General features: G+C 45.4%; 4 protein-coding genes and 1 long non-coding RNA gene across 7 annotated transcripts; 3 read left to right on the plus strand and 2 right to left on the minus strand.

Annotated features, from left to right (window-relative positions):
• Positions 1-1,681: 1,681 nt before the first annotated feature.
• LOC119553436 (general odorant-binding protein lush) lies at positions 1,682-2,503 on the plus strand. The gene is made up of 3 exons (XM_037863826.1): positions 1,682-1,987; positions 2,103-2,253; positions 2,316-2,503. Exons 1-3 carry the CDS (start codon positions 1,766-1,768, stop codon positions 2,402-2,404), a joined length of 462 nt encoding a protein of 153 aa, XP_037719754.1. The 5' UTR covers positions 1,682-1,765; the 3' UTR covers positions 2,405-2,503.
• A 123-nt stretch (positions 2,504-2,626) lies between these two features.
• On the minus strand, positions 2,627-5,615 carry LOC119553435. Of its 2 annotated transcripts, none has more exons than XM_037863825.1 (3): positions 5,289-5,615; positions 5,208-5,226; positions 2,627-4,240 (listed from the first exon to the last, which is right to left on the minus strand). In XM_037863825.1, the coding sequence occupies exons 1-3, from the start codon at positions 5,490-5,492 to the stop codon at positions 3,954-3,956; spliced, it is 510 nt and encodes a 169-aa protein (XP_037719753.1). In that variant the 5' UTR covers positions 5,493-5,615; the 3' UTR covers positions 2,627-3,953. The 2 variants fall into 2 exon arrangements, with proteins under 2 accessions (XP_037719753.1, XP_037719752.1); XM_037863824.1 differs by having other exon boundaries at positions 2,627-4,255; positions 5,289-5,611.
• On the plus strand, positions 4,522-5,228 carry LOC119553437. The gene is made up of 2 exons (XR_005219767.1): positions 4,522-4,818; positions 4,918-5,228. It is a non-coding gene; the product is annotated as an uncharacterized LOC119553437 (long non-coding RNA).
• Positions 5,616-6,008: 393 nt separating the features above from the next.
• LOC119553433 (transcription initiation factor TFIID subunit 6) lies at positions 6,009-8,321 on the minus strand. Of its 2 annotated transcripts, none has more exons than XM_037863822.1 (5): positions 7,370-8,321; positions 7,141-7,310; positions 6,629-7,084; positions 6,216-6,486; positions 6,009-6,159 (listed from the first exon to the last, which is right to left on the minus strand). In XM_037863822.1, the coding sequence occupies exons 1-5, from the start codon at positions 8,252-8,254 to the stop codon at positions 6,073-6,075; spliced, it is 1,869 nt and encodes a 622-aa protein (XP_037719750.1). In that variant the 5' UTR covers positions 8,255-8,321; the 3' UTR covers positions 6,009-6,072. The 2 variants fall into 2 exon arrangements, with proteins under 2 accessions (XP_037719750.1, XP_037719751.1); XM_037863823.1 differs by having other exon boundaries at positions 6,222-6,486; positions 7,370-8,254.
• A 634-nt stretch (positions 8,322-8,955) lies between these two features.
• LOC119552936 (histone-lysine N-methyltransferase ash1) lies at positions 8,956-16,969 on the plus strand. The gene is made up of 6 exons (XM_037862888.1): positions 8,956-9,317; positions 9,436-9,536; positions 9,597-14,342; positions 14,473-15,948; positions 16,007-16,216; positions 16,286-16,969. Exons 2-6 carry the CDS (start codon positions 9,456-9,458, stop codon positions 16,463-16,465), a joined length of 6,693 nt encoding a protein of 2,230 aa, XP_037718816.1. The 5' UTR covers positions 8,956-9,317; positions 9,436-9,455; the 3' UTR covers positions 16,466-16,969.
• Positions 16,970-17,053: the final 84 nt, after the last annotated feature.

Below are 17,053 nucleotides of genomic sequence, written 5' to 3' on the forward strand. Positions count from 1 at the left end.
ATGAAAAAAACCGGAATTAGAATAAAAAAGTTGTGTGATGTAAGATTGATTCTTTCTGCAGAGACTTCAAATACGAATAATCAGAAGTTGTTTGAGCTCCTTACAAGCCCAAATCAATAAAACCACCCTGGCTTATGGACACAAGCTTAATAGATATCCAATTAAGCAGTGCCAAAAAATCAACTACCAACAAAGATATTTACCTGAAAAAGTTCCTGTTATAAAGAAGAAATTTTCCTTCTTATATACCGATGGGTCCAAAAACAAAGAAATAATAGGGCTAGCAGTTACTACAGAAGAGGAAATTATCAAGCAAGCTGTCCTACCAACTTACTCCTCAGTATACACAGCAGAGGCAATCGCGATTCTGGAAGCTGTTAAAATAGCCGAGAAGAAAAGAGGTAAAACCTGCATTTGTTCCGATTCACTGTCAACCTTGGAAGCTGTCCTTAATTGTAACAACGTGTCATTTTACACTACATCGATCCGGTACTTAATCATAAAACTCGCCCCAAAAATCATGTTGCTATGGGTCCCTAGCCACATTGGGATCAAAGGTAACGAATGCGCCGACACAGCAGCGAAAGATGCAACAAGATCACCCCTAATTTCCATCCCAAATCTAAACCGCACGGACATTAACAATCTCAAAAACGAATATACTTCAAAAAAATACAAACTTACAATAGAAAGCATCCCCTTGGTACCAAGCCATTAACCCAGAGATGATAAGCATCAACAACTACGCCAAAAACACACAACTTTGCAGCTTGCCAAGGAAAGAAATTACCAAGATCATCAGGCTTCGACTAGGACACACAAAACTGACACACGAATACCGATTCTCCCAGCCAATAAACAGCCAATGTCGATTCTGCACCACAGACGCCATATAGATCTCACATACCCTCAACGACTGCACCGCATTTCAAACACATAGACCTAGTAACTCAAATATAAAACTATCTGATCTCTTAATTAACCCTTCATATGAAAATCTCCAGCAAATCCTTAACTTTCTCAAATCAGCTAACCTACTTCAACTCATTTAAATTGTTAATCTCCTTCTCTTCCCACTCAAATGTAAAATTCTTGTTATTAAGTAAACCTGTTAAAACAATTTAGTCCGGCCGAAAGTCTTAGCAACTATGGCCGATTCCTCCCTGTACCTTAAGTTTTAAACTTTTGGCAACAGAGTACAATAAATAAATAAGTAGTTTGAGTTTTATTGAAATTTTATATCTAAAGGAATTTTTTAGTCTAATATGTAAAACATATGGGGGATATTATAATTTCATATTTTGCTCCAGTAGAAGGAAATAACAATATTATTTTCTAATAAAAATTCAGCAAAATACTACAAATGTTAGAGGGAATTTTGACTAAAATGTTTGTATGTTTTCTAACATAATTAAGAGAAGCTCTGGTTTTCCTTATGCACTCAAAGGTGTTTTGAGAGCGGTTTAGCTTCTAAAAATAAGTTGAATGTATTACATATTATGTTCATTACTCCGGCATTTAATTAATCTGAAAGTTAAGATTGCTCTCAAAATTATTTACTATCATTACACTAAGAAATATTACTTCCTTAAAAATTAATGCATAGTTTCGGTTATCGGTTAGTTATTAGGTGAAAATGGCGTGCAAGTGCATTGTTTAATTACTGGACCTCCGAACGTAATTGCCACCTGTCGTCCAGCCCACTATGGCAGCCTATAAAGGCCTCCGCCTCGTTGGCTAGTCGACGTATTTTATTCCCGCCACCATGATGCACTGGAGACAACGCTCATCCTCCGTTTTGGCCATCGTCCTGGAAGTTTTGGCACTCCTATTGCCCGATCCTGGAACAGCCATGACGATGGACCAGTTCTTATCCTCGCTAGACATGATTCGGAGTGGCTGTGCGCCAAAGTTTAAACTCAATATAGAAGACCTCGATAGGCTTCGAGTGGGGGATTTTAGTTTTCCGCCATCGCAGGATCTCATGGTGAGTATGAAAGAAATGTGTATGTCCATCGTGGTCGAATCTTAGACAGCCTAGAATATGTATTAGTTTTTTGATCTGAGACGACGTTATTAAATTTAACTACTTCTCCCTGTAGTGCTATACAAAGTGTGTGTCCTTAATGGCGGGCACCGTTAATAAAAAGGGAGAGTTCAACGCTGCAAAGGCCCTGGCGCAGCTTCCACATCTGGTACCAACCGAATTTATGGAGGCCTCCAAGAGATCCGTTGAGGCTTGCAGGGATGCGCGTAAGTACAGTCAACTATTTAAGGCTCTAAGTAGGGTTCTTTATATAGTTCAATGGTTGCAGATAAAGCTTTCAAGGAATCGTGCGAGAGGGTCTTCCAAACAGCCAAGTGCTTGGCTGAAAACGGCGAAGGGAAGTTCATGTGGCCTTAGAACAATTGAACACAAGTACCTTTCAGGAAATCTTAAAAAAAAATCAGTTGTTTGTATATTTATGTTTAAAAAATTAAATAAAAAGAAGAAAGAAACGTATAATTTGAATATGAATTATATTAGTTTTGAGCAATCGAAAAGTTTTAATTAAAATAAATGCTTTGTATTCATATCCATAGACTTTTAAGATCCTTTACAACATGATAAGGTAATTAGACCCCATTTTGATTTCAAACATTGTTACACTTTATTGCTGATATTGTTAACTAAATACAACAGTTTTATATTCGCATTATGCACACTTATACATTTTGTAATTTATAAATACTCAATTGGCTTAGCAACGCATTCAAACTTAGGGAGATCTTTGAGTTCTAAAGGTTACAAAATAAATGCAAAACCTTATACAAAATGGTTGCCTTGCAAATGTGTGTACAAAGTTCTCTCGTTAGCAATGTATTCATCGTATTCGATTTCATAAAATTGGGACTTGGTATAGAATAGTGTCTTTATAGATCTCTCAAAAAGGGCCTCACAAAAATATATCCGATTAGAGCGTGTGTTGTGGATTTAGTTGGTGACATTGATGAGGATGTTTGAGGAAACCTGTGCTGCGTTTAGAAAGTGTTTGTGTAAACAACTAAGATTCTAGGACTGTCCACACGTATATAGTAGTTAGTACATTGTATATAAAATCAGTACACATTGATGCTTGTATATTGAACCTTTTGTTAGCTGGTTTGGAAATATTTTGTAACTACTACACACACATCTAAATAGGTTGGTGGTACACACCTAGGTATACACGAATAGGTATATAATTTGATATATCGTAGTTATAATTAGGTGGAGATTGACAGGCCAGTTGTTAAGCTTGGCATTGGTTCCGCTTGGGATTGTGTAATGCCGTTGATTGTGTTGTGCGTGGGATGGCATCGAATGTATGAGAGTGTATATCCTATACGATTTTCCTTCCGTTCTCCTTCTCTAACTAGTCTATAAGTTCTTTGTGCTTAGAGTTCTTTTGCTTACATTTCCGTCTGGGATCACATTTAGGTTTATGAAATCATAGAGTACAGAGCTAAGTCTTTCCTATCCGCCCTATTTTCGCTTGCCGGAGAAAGAATTTTAAAAACTTTTTACAAGTCTTTATCAAAAGTTAAATATTTTTCCAAAAAAAAATGTGTCATACTTATACCTCGGATCTTAGTGTATTATCGAGTTCAACACATTCGTTTATAAGCGGGGAACACGATTTTATGCCTGTTATAATAACATATCCTAAAATTTTCAGAACTTTTCAACATTTTATGACTCCGCAAAACGAATACAAAAGGTCAGACACAGCTCGTTATCTTAAACGATTATTTTTGGTCTTCAGAGGAAGACTTGGAGTTTGGTTTAGTGCTTTAGACGTTTGAGCAAAGAAAATGCTTTTAGGATGACAGAAAACGATTGCTGATGTAAGTTCTGTGTTTGGGGATGGATTGGTAAAGATTTTGATTATGTTTTCCCATTGCAGGATCAACCATCATGTTGTATTGCTTCCTTAGTCCATCAGTCGAACGCCGGCTTGCACATCGTCGGCCATGCTAACGCCTTTCTTTTTTTTTCCCTCGCCGGCTGGCTTCTTCTTGGTCAAAACCAGGGTTTCCGGCTCGTCCTGGGACTGCTGTCGTTTTCCGTTTCCGCTGGCTCCTCCTCCGCCGCTGTTGCTCCTCAGTTTAAATCGCGTCGTGGCCGCCGCCGCATTGTTGTTGGCACAATTGCATATGGCATCGAAGATCCGCACCACAAATCCTCTGGCCCGGTTCACCACCTTGCCGTTCTTAAAATCTGGTATGGCGAAACCTGAGTGATTAGTGCATGCGAAGCGCAGAAAGTACAAAAATACGAAAATAAAGATCAGTGAGAGGCAAAATACAAGTTAAGTGCAACAAAAGATGGACATGCAATCGAGCTGGAATATCTACAATGGGTGAAAATGGCGTGCGAGTGCGTTTAATTATAGCTTATCCAACTTCTTGTTAATTAATTGCCACCTGCCAACAACCACTGGGGCTGCCTATAAAGGTCTCCATGCCATCGGTTAGTCAGGCCATTTTGTTTCCGCCATCGTAAACGTTATACAGCCATATTGGCCTTTAGGCTAGGCGAGGATGGACCATGGATCATCTCTTGTTATATCTGACGTTCTAAGTTTAAAAAGTCCGGATCCTTGTGTGTGGATGGAAAATATGAACAAAAACCATGTAGCTTTTGAACAATTTTAAAAATTGAATTTGAATTGCTTACTACTTAAAAACTGAAGCAACATTTTCAAGCTGAAAACTATGGATCCTTAAAATAGAAGCATTAATGTAAACACATCATTTTAAAATTCTAATTTGCTAAATCCTATGGCAATAAAATATGTAAGTATCTTAGGTATCCGATCTTAAGGGAAAAGTTAAAAATAAAATATTTTGAATTTTAGTAGTAGTAGTTATTTAATTCGCATCCACACACTTCAGGAACCGCCAACTTTGATCCTTTGTTCCCGATAGGAAGGGCAATTTCAATGGCGGAAAAGCCCTAGGCACTGACACATACTTATCATCATCCTTGATTGCTGGTATTCATCCATCGCACACAAAACCCTTATCTCAGCTGCGATTTTCACAGACAAAGGAATTGTGCACAAGGATCTATAAAGCCACCAAGTGCCTGACGAAGGGTTGATGAAGTGGCCATAAGTAAAAGCTATAAACTATCCAAAGTAGCCAAAAAGCGATAAGTACTGGACCACACTGCGTGTACTTACTCTGGCGCTTTTCCTTGCCCTGGAAAGTAGTTACAAGTGTTTCAGTTATATAGAAAAGGAAGTTAAATTTGTGTAGTCAACCTGTTGCGATTTCTGGTTCTCAACTGCTCGCCTATTGGCCTCCGTCTCAGCCCGCAGGACCACATCGTCAAGCACCTCCCGCAGAGCAGCCATGTTCTGGGGACTCTGCTTAAACGCCTCGATTCTGGCCTCCAGCGACTCCGTTGCGATTCCATCTTCACTGTCCGAAGACGCGGGCTCGGGATCTGCAAATCTGGCGTGCATTTTTCCTGTGATTTTGAGAGAATTCCAATTTATCCTTTAAAAATTCCGACAGAGCTGCTCCGAGCTTTGCCTTCGTCCTGCGATGGGTATCTACAAGGAGTGTTGAGCTCTTTGTGCGTTTACCAAGGAACTGATGGAAAAATCAATAGCCAGCCACTTGGGGGCCCATACCCGCACATGCGTGCTGACTGCGTGGCCAAGCTTTCGATTTTGGGTGGGGGGATTGGTTTCCACAGAAACAAATTAATCTTTACATTCTCGACTTTTCAAAAATTTATAAGACATTTTTAAAATACTGTTCAACAAAACTCTATTGTTTGCCATAGAATAAAATTGATTAAAAAATGGAATTGATTTGTAACGTTATTAAAAACTTTAACATTTTTAACACATTTTTTTGAAAAACAGTACTGCTTTTTGGCGACAAACACAAATCGCTTAAGACAAAAACAAATCTTTCTGAAAATTAATTTATGAATATATTTTTTTTCTCTGTGTGGTGAAATATTTTTGGGGTAGGTTCCTACTTCCTTTGTTTTATTGCATACAAAATGATTATGTAGACTACGAACTAAGCTGGCTACTCCAGATGCGAGAGATCGTCCAGCTCGGGTGGTGCGCGTACGATCTCCGTCTCAATGATCAGTGAGTTGGCATCTAGGGTGCTCTGAAAGATTCAACTGTTATACCATCAACTGCTGGCGCTTCGCTACCGGCACTAACACACACATTCTCGCTGCTCCGCTGTGCGGCCGAAAGCAGGCTGCCGCCGTTCCCGCTTCCGCTGGCGCTCGAATTTGAGTTCGAGTTGGAGGCATTGGCCCCGTTGGAGGCTGCGGAGAGGACTACGCTGTGCGGGGAGCTGCCCCGCCGCACCACCTTTGTCTGGCCCGGCTGCGGCGAGTTCTGGGTGACTATCACAAACTTTTGCGGCGGCTGATTGGCCTGGATGGCTCTTATCTGAGGCAGGGCCGACACCCCCACCCCAGGGCTTCTGCAAATAAAAGAAGTCACCAGGTTAAAAGGTTGTTATACTAAATAAATATATAACAAAATATATGCTTAAGAATTAAAACGAAATAAAAACTTTCAGCAAGGGTATTAACACTGAATAAATATAAAAAAAGGTTATTTACCCCTGTCTTTGTGTGCTGGGCATGGACACGCGCCCGATGGTGGTTGCCGTTTGGGCTGCACTCGTGATGGGTGCCGTGTTGATGGTGCTCGACGACAGGGTCACAATGCTGCTGGCGGGCGCATTTCTTACTTTGACCACCGCCTGACACAGCGATGGTCCCAGAAAGCCAAAGTCGTTCTTGTAGTCCTCCGCCGTGTCTGGTGCAGAGCGCATTTGCTTGAGAATCGGGGGACAGCACTTCTGCAGCATGGCGCGAATGTGACCGGCGGCCGTCTTGTCTGTGTTGCTCATAGAGGTACCGAGCAGGTGAGGTTCAATTCGCTCCGATATGAACTTTAAGCGGGGTATAATAAAAACTTTGATGACTTCGCCTCCCAGCTCTGAGAGTCCTGCTATAGAGCCGTACAGCGAGGATAGGTGGGTCTTATCGTTCTGCAAGGCCTTACTGAAGATTCTGGAGGGTAAGGAAATGTAAGTAAAGGAGTTCAGCTTGAAGTGGTCGAGATTTACCGGGTGACACGGGTTTGCAGATTGTTGGTCAGGGTGTTGAAGTTCTTGCAGATCTGCGCCATCAGGCGAGAGGCAAAATCTCGGAGGGCCCAGTGATTGTCCAGTTCAGGGCGCATGCACAGCTGCTTTGACACAATACATGTCATCACCGAGGGTATCAGTTCGTGTAGCTGTGTAAGGTAATTTGTTAGAAAAAGCCCGAAACATTAAAATGAAAAGAATTTCTTACGTATTTCTCGAGAAACAGCGATGGGTTATCCAGCAACGCTCGCACCATTCGCATGAGGTAAATGAGCAGCGCCAAATTGTTTTGCACTACATTGACCTTAACACCCTCGGCGATGAAGGTACACATGCGGGGCAGCATTTCGTGCAGGCCTGGATCGGAGCCCAGTGACTGCAGCGCCTCACCGCGGCGCGGTTCGTCCGATCCCACGCAGGCCTCCGTGATTTCTTTGTAGTACAACTGCTGCTCCACGGACAACTCGTGCGTGGCCAGCTGCTTGACATGAATGGTCTCCACGTTCTTAAGCTTGTGGATCTTGCCGGTGGTTGGTTTGCCGGCCGCATCTTTGTTGAGACCTTGATCGAGTTTAATAACTGGATTGACGGAGTCCAGGAACTGAGAATCCTTCGAGAGCGGCGGTGGGTTTTCTGGTACAGTGGGTTGGACTCCCTCCACCACAAACCAGTGGGAACGCAGGGTGAGGTCCAGGGGAATCTTAACAGAGTTGCTGGAGGTGATCTCACTCAGGTCAATCTCCTTGTCCTCGGTGAAATGCAGCTCCCGACCTCCACCGGACGCGAAGCGGAAGGGTATGAAGTCCTTGGAAACGAAGCCATACTGCGGCTCCACATTGCGTACCTTAAGGGCCATGTCGATGTCCCGCACTGAGAGCTTCTGCCTCTTCGCGTGGTGCATGAACTTGGCAGCGTCCTGGACAATCCTCTTCAGCTTGATGGACACATCCTCCGCCAGCTCTTTGGCGGCGTCATCCGAAAGGGAGCCCACACCGATGCTCTCCGCGATCACTTTCATGGACTCCGCCGAGATACTGGAGCCGTAGAGCATGCTGCTCGAGGCACTGTTCGATTTCGACGGTTTTCCACTCATTTTCCGAGTTTTCACAAATAAACAAAAAGTTATTGCCTTGCCGAGCAGATCGGCCAGTGTTCACACACCGTTAATTCGACAACAGAGTTGTCGGATTCAGTGGGAAATTTAGCTTTTTTTTTATACTGCCTTTTTAAGTCATATATCTTTTATTTAAGTTGATTTGAGTGTGTAGGTAAATGTTGACTTCCATTTCATAATAAGAATAATAGTTAAATAGTCTAGATAACGCTAGATATTAAAAGTCACAAAGTTTGTTGAATATATAGCTAGATTCAGATAAATATCTTCACTGGTAAACAATAGTTTCGATCGATAGTTGGCAGCGATATTTCAGCTGGCCACACAAAAATTAGTGATGAAATTTAAATTTTGACTTTATTTTCATCTTAAAAGGAACACATATCTAAGGATAAATATTAATTAAAGATAATTAAAAATACTTAATATTAAGTTTGATTACGCAGGAGCTTTTTTTTTATTTTTTGTCTAACAATAATTCCAATCTGTAATATATATTTCTATTTATTTTATAATAGACACCATTCATTTGAACAGTAGGTCCTCTCTTTCTAACGTCCTTAATTAATATGCCGATTTGTCAAAAAATCGATGCTTCGCCCAACATCGATATCATCGAAATATCGAGAAACATCGATACCCGATGCATCGATGTTTTTTGCATCACTAACTAAAACGCAGTGTCTTTTTCTTTATTTATGTTCGTACATTTTTGGTTGCCTGGCTTTTTGTTGTTGCGCCACATTAACAATAACAATAAAAGTGCGCCCCACCGCCGCCCGCGTTGAAAAAGTGAAAAATCGGGAGCGCGGATTAATGTGCCACACGCGAAAAGCGTTGCAACGTTGCGTCGTCGTCGGGCGTCGAACAAAGCAGTTTTTGGAAAAGTGAAAACGGCGCCATTTTAGAAGCAGGCAAGCCACGGCCAAAGGCGCAAGAAAGTGCAAATGCAATGTGTGGACCAATAGACAGTCCATGCGCTAAGAACTCAACTCCCCATTAAAGCCGCGAGTGTAGGTGCTAGCCAAGAAAACAATCAAGCGTAAGTGTGGAGGGGGAAAAGTTTTTTTTGGACGTCGTCGCCGCGGTTTGACCTACTTTAAATGAGATTAAAAGAGTCACCAAAACCCTCTTGGCTAACAAAAACGAATATCTTGCAGCTCCCCAGCGACTCCAAAATATGAGCAGTGGCCAAAATGAGACGGCAGCAGCAAAGGTTCTGGAAACGCAACGCGCACAAGAGTCCGGCAGTGAAAATGAGGCAAGTCTGTCAAATGGCACCTGGCGAATTATGTATGTAAATTGTGTTGTTCGCCCACAGGAAACCGACTGCATTACGGATCAATCGAGCCAGTCGAAGTCGACCAAGTCAGCCACCCAGTTCAGCGTGCAGCGTTCGGACACCGATGGCCTGCGAATGAGAATCTCGGCCATCCGCCCCCCGTTAGGAGTCCCAGCAACCAAGAAACCCCTGAAGCCCAGAAAAATGTCTACCCAGGACACCGAGTCCGGCTGCTCGGAGGCCAGGAACAGAGCGGCCAGCAAGAAAGTCAAGATCAAGCGCAAGAAGCTGGCCAGCACCAGTGGGACTAGCAAATCGGATAAGGTATCCAAGTCTAAGAAGCCACAGATCTCGGCCTTTTCCTCGGACTCAGAGGATGATCTGCCCCTAAAGGTTCACCAGCAGAGAGCTCCGCGACTGCTGCTCACTGCAATCTCCCAGGCGGCTCAGTCCGCCGGCAAACCCCCGCTGGACATCGGAATCTCCTCCAGCGACAACGAGTTGCCCAACCTCGTGCAGGCGGCCATCAAGCGAGTGGAGAGTGATACGGAGGACACCACTGTGGAGGGCAGCTTCCGCAAGGCGGCCAAGGACAAGAATCTACCCCAGTACCAGTCCACTTTGCTGCAGGACTTCATGGAGAAGACTCAGATGCTGGGACAGAGCGCCAACTCCAAGCTTCCGGAAGAGAAAGTTATAAAAGCTAAGGAGGAGACCCTGGTGCAAACCACTATTCCTCGAAAGCGCAGAGGTAGACCCAAAAAAGTGATCGCAGCTCCCGCCTCGGGAAACTCTGGACCTGCTATAAATGAATCCGCCGATTCGGGTGTTATTAGTACCACTAGCACTACGCAAAGTACGACTCCCTCACCGAAAATGCAAAGTGAAAACGTTGTGCCCACGGGAGCAGTCCCAATCGCCTCCAGCAGCAAGCCCAAGATCGATATGGCCTATCTGGACAAGCGTATGTATGCCACCGAGCGGGTGCTCTATCCCCCGCCAAGGAGCAAGCGGCGTCAGAACAATAAAAAGACCGCCTCCAGCTCATCTAATAAAGAGGAACTGCAATTGGATCCTGTGTGGCGAGAGATCGACGTAAATAAGAAGTTCAGGCTAAGGAGCATGAGTGTGGGCGCAGCTAGTGGAACTGGAGCTGGCACCACCATTTGCAGCAAGGTCCTGGCCGCCAAGAGCGGTTACGTCTCGGATTACGGAAGCGTAAGGCACCAAAGGAGCAGCCACAACCACAACTCCGGCTATAAGTCCGATGCCAGTTGCAAGAGTCGATACAGTACCAAGAGCTGTATGAGTCGCAGGAGCAGGGCCAAAAGTTGCGGCTACCGGAGTGATTGCAAGGAATCAGGAAAGTCTGGGCTTAGGATGAGGCGGAAGCGGAGGGCTTCCATGCTTTTAAAGAGCGCTGCAGACGATCCCGTCGAGGATCAGGACATCCTTCAGCTGGCGGGGCTATCCCTGGGCCAGAGCAGCGAGGAAAGCAACGAGTACATCAGCAAGCCAAGTCTCCAGAGTCTGCCCACTACAAGTGCCAGCAAGAAGTACGGCGAGATCAACCGCTATGTGACCACGGGGCAGTATTTCGGTCGTGGCGGCAGTTTGGCTGCCACTAACCCAGAGAACTTTATCAGTAAAATGATGAATCAGCGGAAAGAGACCCCGGCTCCCAGTAAATCCTCGTGCAAGATTAAGTCCCGTCGCTCCTCGGCAGCCAGTATGTGCAGTAGCTATGTATCTGGGGTGTCTAGAATGCGTCGTAGGCATCGCCGGAAGAGTTTTAGTCACAACAAGTCCTTGAACATTGATTCCAAGCTGCTCACCGAAATCGAGATTATCACAAGCACCTTTCACTCCAGGTGTCGCATTCAGGAGGATCGGCTGACCGGGAGCAGCGGCAAGGAGAAGCTACTGGCCGATGCTAACAAACTGCAAGCCACTTTAGCAGCCCCAAGTCCTGCCCAGCAGTTGGTTCTGAACGGTGGAGGAACAGCTTCAACGCTTCCCAAACCTTTGAAACGGGCCTTAAAAAAGCGAAAGCTCAGTGAGCCCCTGGTGGACTTCGCTATGCTATCAGCCAGCGCTAGTGGAACTCCCAATGGCAGTGGAAGCAGCAACGGCAATGCTAAGAGACGACACAAGAAATCCCAGAGCAATGACAGCTCCAGTCCCGACGACCACAAGTTGCCGCTGAAGAAGCGTCACTACCTGTTGACTCCAGGAGAGCGTCCGCCTGCGGAAGTGGCCTTCGCCAATGGAAAACTAAATGCGGAGGCGTGGGCCGCAGCAGCGGCGACTGCTAAGAGCACTGCGTCTACTAAATCGCAGGCTCAATTTAATGCCAGGAGCGGAAAATCCGCGCTTACGCCTAAAAAGAGGCACCTCCTAGAGCAACCGAACGCTGTCAGCGGAGCTGCCTCATCAGCCAGCAATTCTCCCTTAAGGATTGTTGTAGATAACAACTCCATAAGTGGTGGGAAATTGCTCGACATCAGTCCCAGCTCGCTGTGCTCCCTCAAGCAGCAAAGGAGAGGTGGAGCAGCTAAGCAGAAGGTGGCGGCTGCAAAGGACTTGGTTCAGGTTCAATCCCCAGCTGGTAGCTATCCTCCCCCCGGGGTGTTTGAGCCATCTGTAGAGTTAGAAATCCAAATACCTCTTGGTAAACTTAACGAATCAGTCATAACAAAAGCAGAGGTCGAATCTCCCCTGCTCTCGGCATTGGATATCAAGGAGGATACCAAAAAGGAGATTGGTCACCGAGTTGTGGAAACGTTGCTACACAAAACGGGAGGCAATCTCCTTCTAAAACGAAAGCGAAAAAAGATCAATCGAACTGGATTTCCCACTGTGCGCAGGAAGAAGCGTAAAATTAGTGTGGAACAGCAGCCAACAGCCGTGATGGAAGATCCCGAGCCGGAGATCGATCCCGATGATGAACCTCTGCAATCCTTAAGAGAAACCAGAAGCAGCAGCAGTGCCCAGGTCCAGGGACCTGCTAATCCTCCAATGGATTGTGAACGCGTGCCCCAGGCAGGCGAAGCCAGGGAAACCTTTGTGGCGAGGAGCAATCAGAGAGCTCCGCGCCTATCGGTTGTGGCCCTGGAGCGTCTACAGCGACCCCAAACCCCCGCTAGAGGAAGACCTCGAGGTAGAAAACCTAAGAATAAGGACCAACCTGAAGTAGCACCTTTGCCGCCGCCCAAAACTGAACCCGAGGTAAAGCCTGCCAAGAAACGTGGCCGGCAACCCAAACAACCGGTCTTAGAAGAGCCACCTCCCGCACCTATTCCTCAACAGAAAAAAACCAAACTGGAACCCAATATTAAACTCCCAGCTGGCATCGATCCTAACACGAATTTTAGCTGCAAGATTCGCTTGAAGCGGCGAAAGAACCTGGAAAATGCAACCCACCAAAGCAAAAAGGAAAATCCAGTTAAACCAGCGACAGTGGAACCTGTTGCTCCAGAAGTTCCCGTCAGCCAGGAGGAGATAGATGCCGAAGCGGCGGCTAAACGGCTAGACACTATCCCTGTTGAACACGATCCTTTGCCCGCCAGTGAGTCCCAGAACCCTGGTCCCCCAGACTACGCTAGCTGCAGTGAATCCAGCGAGGACAAAGCGTCCACCACCTCCTTGCGGAAACTATCCAAAGTAAAGAAGACCTATCTGGTAGCAGGACTCTTCTCCAATCACTACAAACAATCGCTGATGCCGCCACCAGCGAAGGTGAATAAGAAACCAGCTTTGGAAGAGCATCAAGTGAATTCTGGGAGCCTTCTCCCACCTCCTCCCTATTGCGAAAAGTACTTAAGAAGGAGTGAAATTGACTTTGAGCTTCCCTATGATATATGGTGGGCTTATACCAACTCCAAACTACCCACTCGACATATTGTGCCATCCTGGAATTATCGAAAGATTCGCACGAATGTATACGCCGAGTCAGTGCGTCCGAATCTGGCTGGATTCGATCATCCCACGTGTAACTGTAAGAACCAGGGGGAGAAAGCGTGTTTGGACAATTGTCTAAATCGCATGGTTTATACGGAGTGCTCGCCCAGCAATTGTCCAGCTGGAGAGAAGTGCCGGAATCAAATGATCCAGCGACATGCAGTTGCACCCGGAGTGGAGCGCTTTATGACGACGGATAAAGGGTGGGGAGTTAGAACTAAACTGCCCATTTCTAAGGGTACCTACATACTGGAGTACGTGGGGGAGGTGGTCACCGAAAGGGAGTTCAAGCAGCGGATGGCCAGTATATACCTGAATGACACTCACCACTACTGTTTGCACTTGGATGGAGGACTGGTCATCGATGGCCAGCGCATGGGCAGCGATTGTAGGTTTGTCAACCACTCCTGCGAGCCCAACTGCGAAATGCAGAAATGGAGCGTCAATGGCCTGTCAAGAATGGTCCTTTTTGCTAAAAGGGCCATTGAACAGGGAGAGGAGCTGACCTACGATTACAATTTTTCGCTGTTTAACCCGTCAGAGGGTCAACCCTGCAGATGCAACACGCCCCAGTGTCGAGGTGTCATCGGGGGTAAGTCGCAGAGGGTTAAACCCCTTCCCGTCGTGGAGGCAAAGCCTGCTTTAGAGGGTCCTCCGGGCCGAAACGGTCGCCAACGGAAGCACAAGGCCAAAAAGCACGCTCAACGGCAGACGGGCAAGGATACTGCATCAGCGGTGGCGGTGGCAAAGCTTCAACCTTTGTCCGAAAAGGAAAGGAAACTGGTCAAACAATTTAATACGTTCCTTATCAGGAACTTCGAAAAGGTTAGTTGGTGCTTTATAACACTTTTAATCATTATTTGTATCATTCTTTTTTTAATACTTTTATTTAATTTATAAGCATCTATAAGAATATTTCATCAAAATAGTTTCTAATCATACTTTTATCTATTAGATACGAAGATGCAAGGCAAAGCGAGCAGCTGTCCTGGCAGCTGCATCCGCTACTGCGTCTTCTCCAGCGCCTGGCGTCACCAATGGAGACATCCCCGGTCGACGACCCTCCACCCCATCTTCCACTTCCCTGGCTGCCCAAATCTCCGCACTCTGCTCACCCCGCAACATGAAAACTCGTGGATTGGCACAGACAGTACATGATCCCGAACTGGAGAAGATGGCGAAAATGGCTGTGATTCTGAGGGATATTTGTAGTGCCGTTGAGTCCCTTAAGATGTCTGATCTGTTAACCACGGTGTCCAGCAAGAAGAAGAAAGCTATAAAGAACTCTTTGAGTGGTAAATTGGGTGCGACAGCTGGAACTTCTCGAGTGGAGTTCAGATCGATTCAAGCCCAAGTTGAACAGGGACACTACAAAACGCCCCAGGAATACGATGACCACATGCAGCAACTGTTTATGGAGGCCAAGCAGCAGCACGGCGATGACGAGGGCAAGGCCAAAGCTCTACAGTCTCTTAAGGATTGCTATGAGCAACAGAAAGCCGCCAGCTATGTTCAGCTTGTCGAGATACTTGGCGATTCAGAGTCATTGCAGAGCTTCAAACCAAAGGAGGTTATTTTACCAGTGGAGGAAGCATCAAAAGTTGCGGTGAAAAAATCACCAGGAGCAAAGGATAGGGATTCACCACTGGTGCCATCGAAAACCACGCCTCTATTGCTTCCCGTTGGAGGCTCTCCTGAAGAGGATGTGATCCGTTGCATTTGCGGGTTGTATAAGGATGAGGGATTGATGATTCAGTGCGCCAAGTGCATGGTGTGGCAGCACACAGAGTGCACCAAAGCAGACATCGATGCGGATAACTATCAATGCGAACGATGCGAGCCAAGGGAAGTGGATCGGGAGATTCCCCTGGACGAATACACCGAGGAGGGCCACCGCTACTATCTTTCCTTGATGCGTGGCGATCTGCAAGTGCGTCAGGGAGATGCCGTCTATGTGCTACGGGATATTCCCATCAAGGACGAGGCGGGCAAGGTGTTGCCGACACAGAAGCACACCTACGAAACGATCGGAGCAATTGATTACCAAGAATGCGACATCTTTCGGGTAGAGCACTTGTGGAAAAACGAAATGGGGAAGCGTTTCATATTCGGGCACCATTTCCTTCGCCCCCATGAAACTTTCCATGAACCTTCGCGTCGTTTTTACCCCAATGAAGTGGTAAGAGTTTCCCTTTATGAGGTGGTACCCATCGAGTTGGTCATTGGGCGCTGCTGGGTTTTGGATCGCACCACTTTTTGTAAAGGGCGCCCTATGGAATGCAACGACGAGGATCATTGCTTTATCTGTGAGCTGCGTGTGGACAAGACGGCGAGGTTCTTCTCCAAGGCAAAGGCCAATCATCCGGCCTGCACGAAGAGCTATGCTTTCCGAAAGTTCCCCGAGAAGCTAAAAATCTCCAAGAGCTATGCTGTAAGTTCAAATAGCAAAAAATAAATAAGTAGAGTAATAACACACTGTTTATGTATAGCCCCATGATGTGGATCCTTCGTTGCTAAAAACGAGGAAGCAAAAGACTGAATTAGAAGTAGGAGCCGGGCCAGCAACGATGCGAAAGACACTCGGCTCGCAGGAACAGCAGCAGCCGAAGACGGTTGGGAGAAAGCCGCGTGGAATTAGTGCCGCCCCAGTGGAAACCACAGCTGTCCATGTCGTAGCACCAATGGTGCCCAACAAACAGGTCAGTGTGGAAATAGGCTTTATCAAATACATTAATAACAAACTTACACTTTTTTTCCTTCACCTAAAGATGGTTAAGAAGAGAAGATCGCGTTTAGAGAACGTTTTGATAACTATGAAGCTTAAGTGTCTGGATGCACAAACAGCCCAGGAGCAGCCCATTGATTTGTCATACCTGCTGTCTGGACGCGGAGCACGGCAGCGGAAGACGCAGCAGTCGAGTAGCAGCTCCACGGCCAGTTCGACCTAACAGATTTAGCCAGCGAATAGGTTAAGCCGTGTATATAAGCCTACAGTTAGAGGCATTGATTAATATTTATGGAACTTTAATTAACAATTAGCATGTAGCCATGTAAGATGTAACGGTGATAGTAGTAATTCTAGAATGTACATTGTTATGAACAAATTTCGCGAAAAGGCCTCCGGACCCGTATAAGATGGAACAGATTATGAATTATGGTTAATATAAGGATTTATTTAAATACTAGTATTTACGCCACCACATGAAGCCCCCATTTAGATGAATTTCTTTTGTTTTTAATTGTTTACCGCATTTCCATATTGATTTTGTTTTACGGAACTATCATCTTTTCGTCCTTGCGATCGAAGGCGTTTGAATTTTGCATTGTTATTTTAAATTATTGTATTATGTTATGGCTGCTTAACTACGTAACACCCAGTAGGACTACTTATTGCGCTATTAGTTTTTAATTAATTTCAAATTGTTATTAACTGCTAACACAAATTTTAAAAGTGAAATAAAAAATATATTTTCATTAAATTACACGGAAAGTTTGAATCTGCCGCTCACTTAGCAAAAGTGTTGTAGGTGCATTCA

Source organism: Drosophila subpulchrella, chromosome 3L (assembly GCF_014743375.2).
Source record: "Drosophila subpulchrella strain 33 F10 #4 breed RU33 chromosome 3L, RU_Dsub_v1.1 Primary Assembly, whole genome shotgun sequence".
Lineage (NCBI taxonomy): Eukaryota > Metazoa > Arthropoda > Insecta > Diptera > Drosophilidae > Drosophila > Drosophila subpulchrella.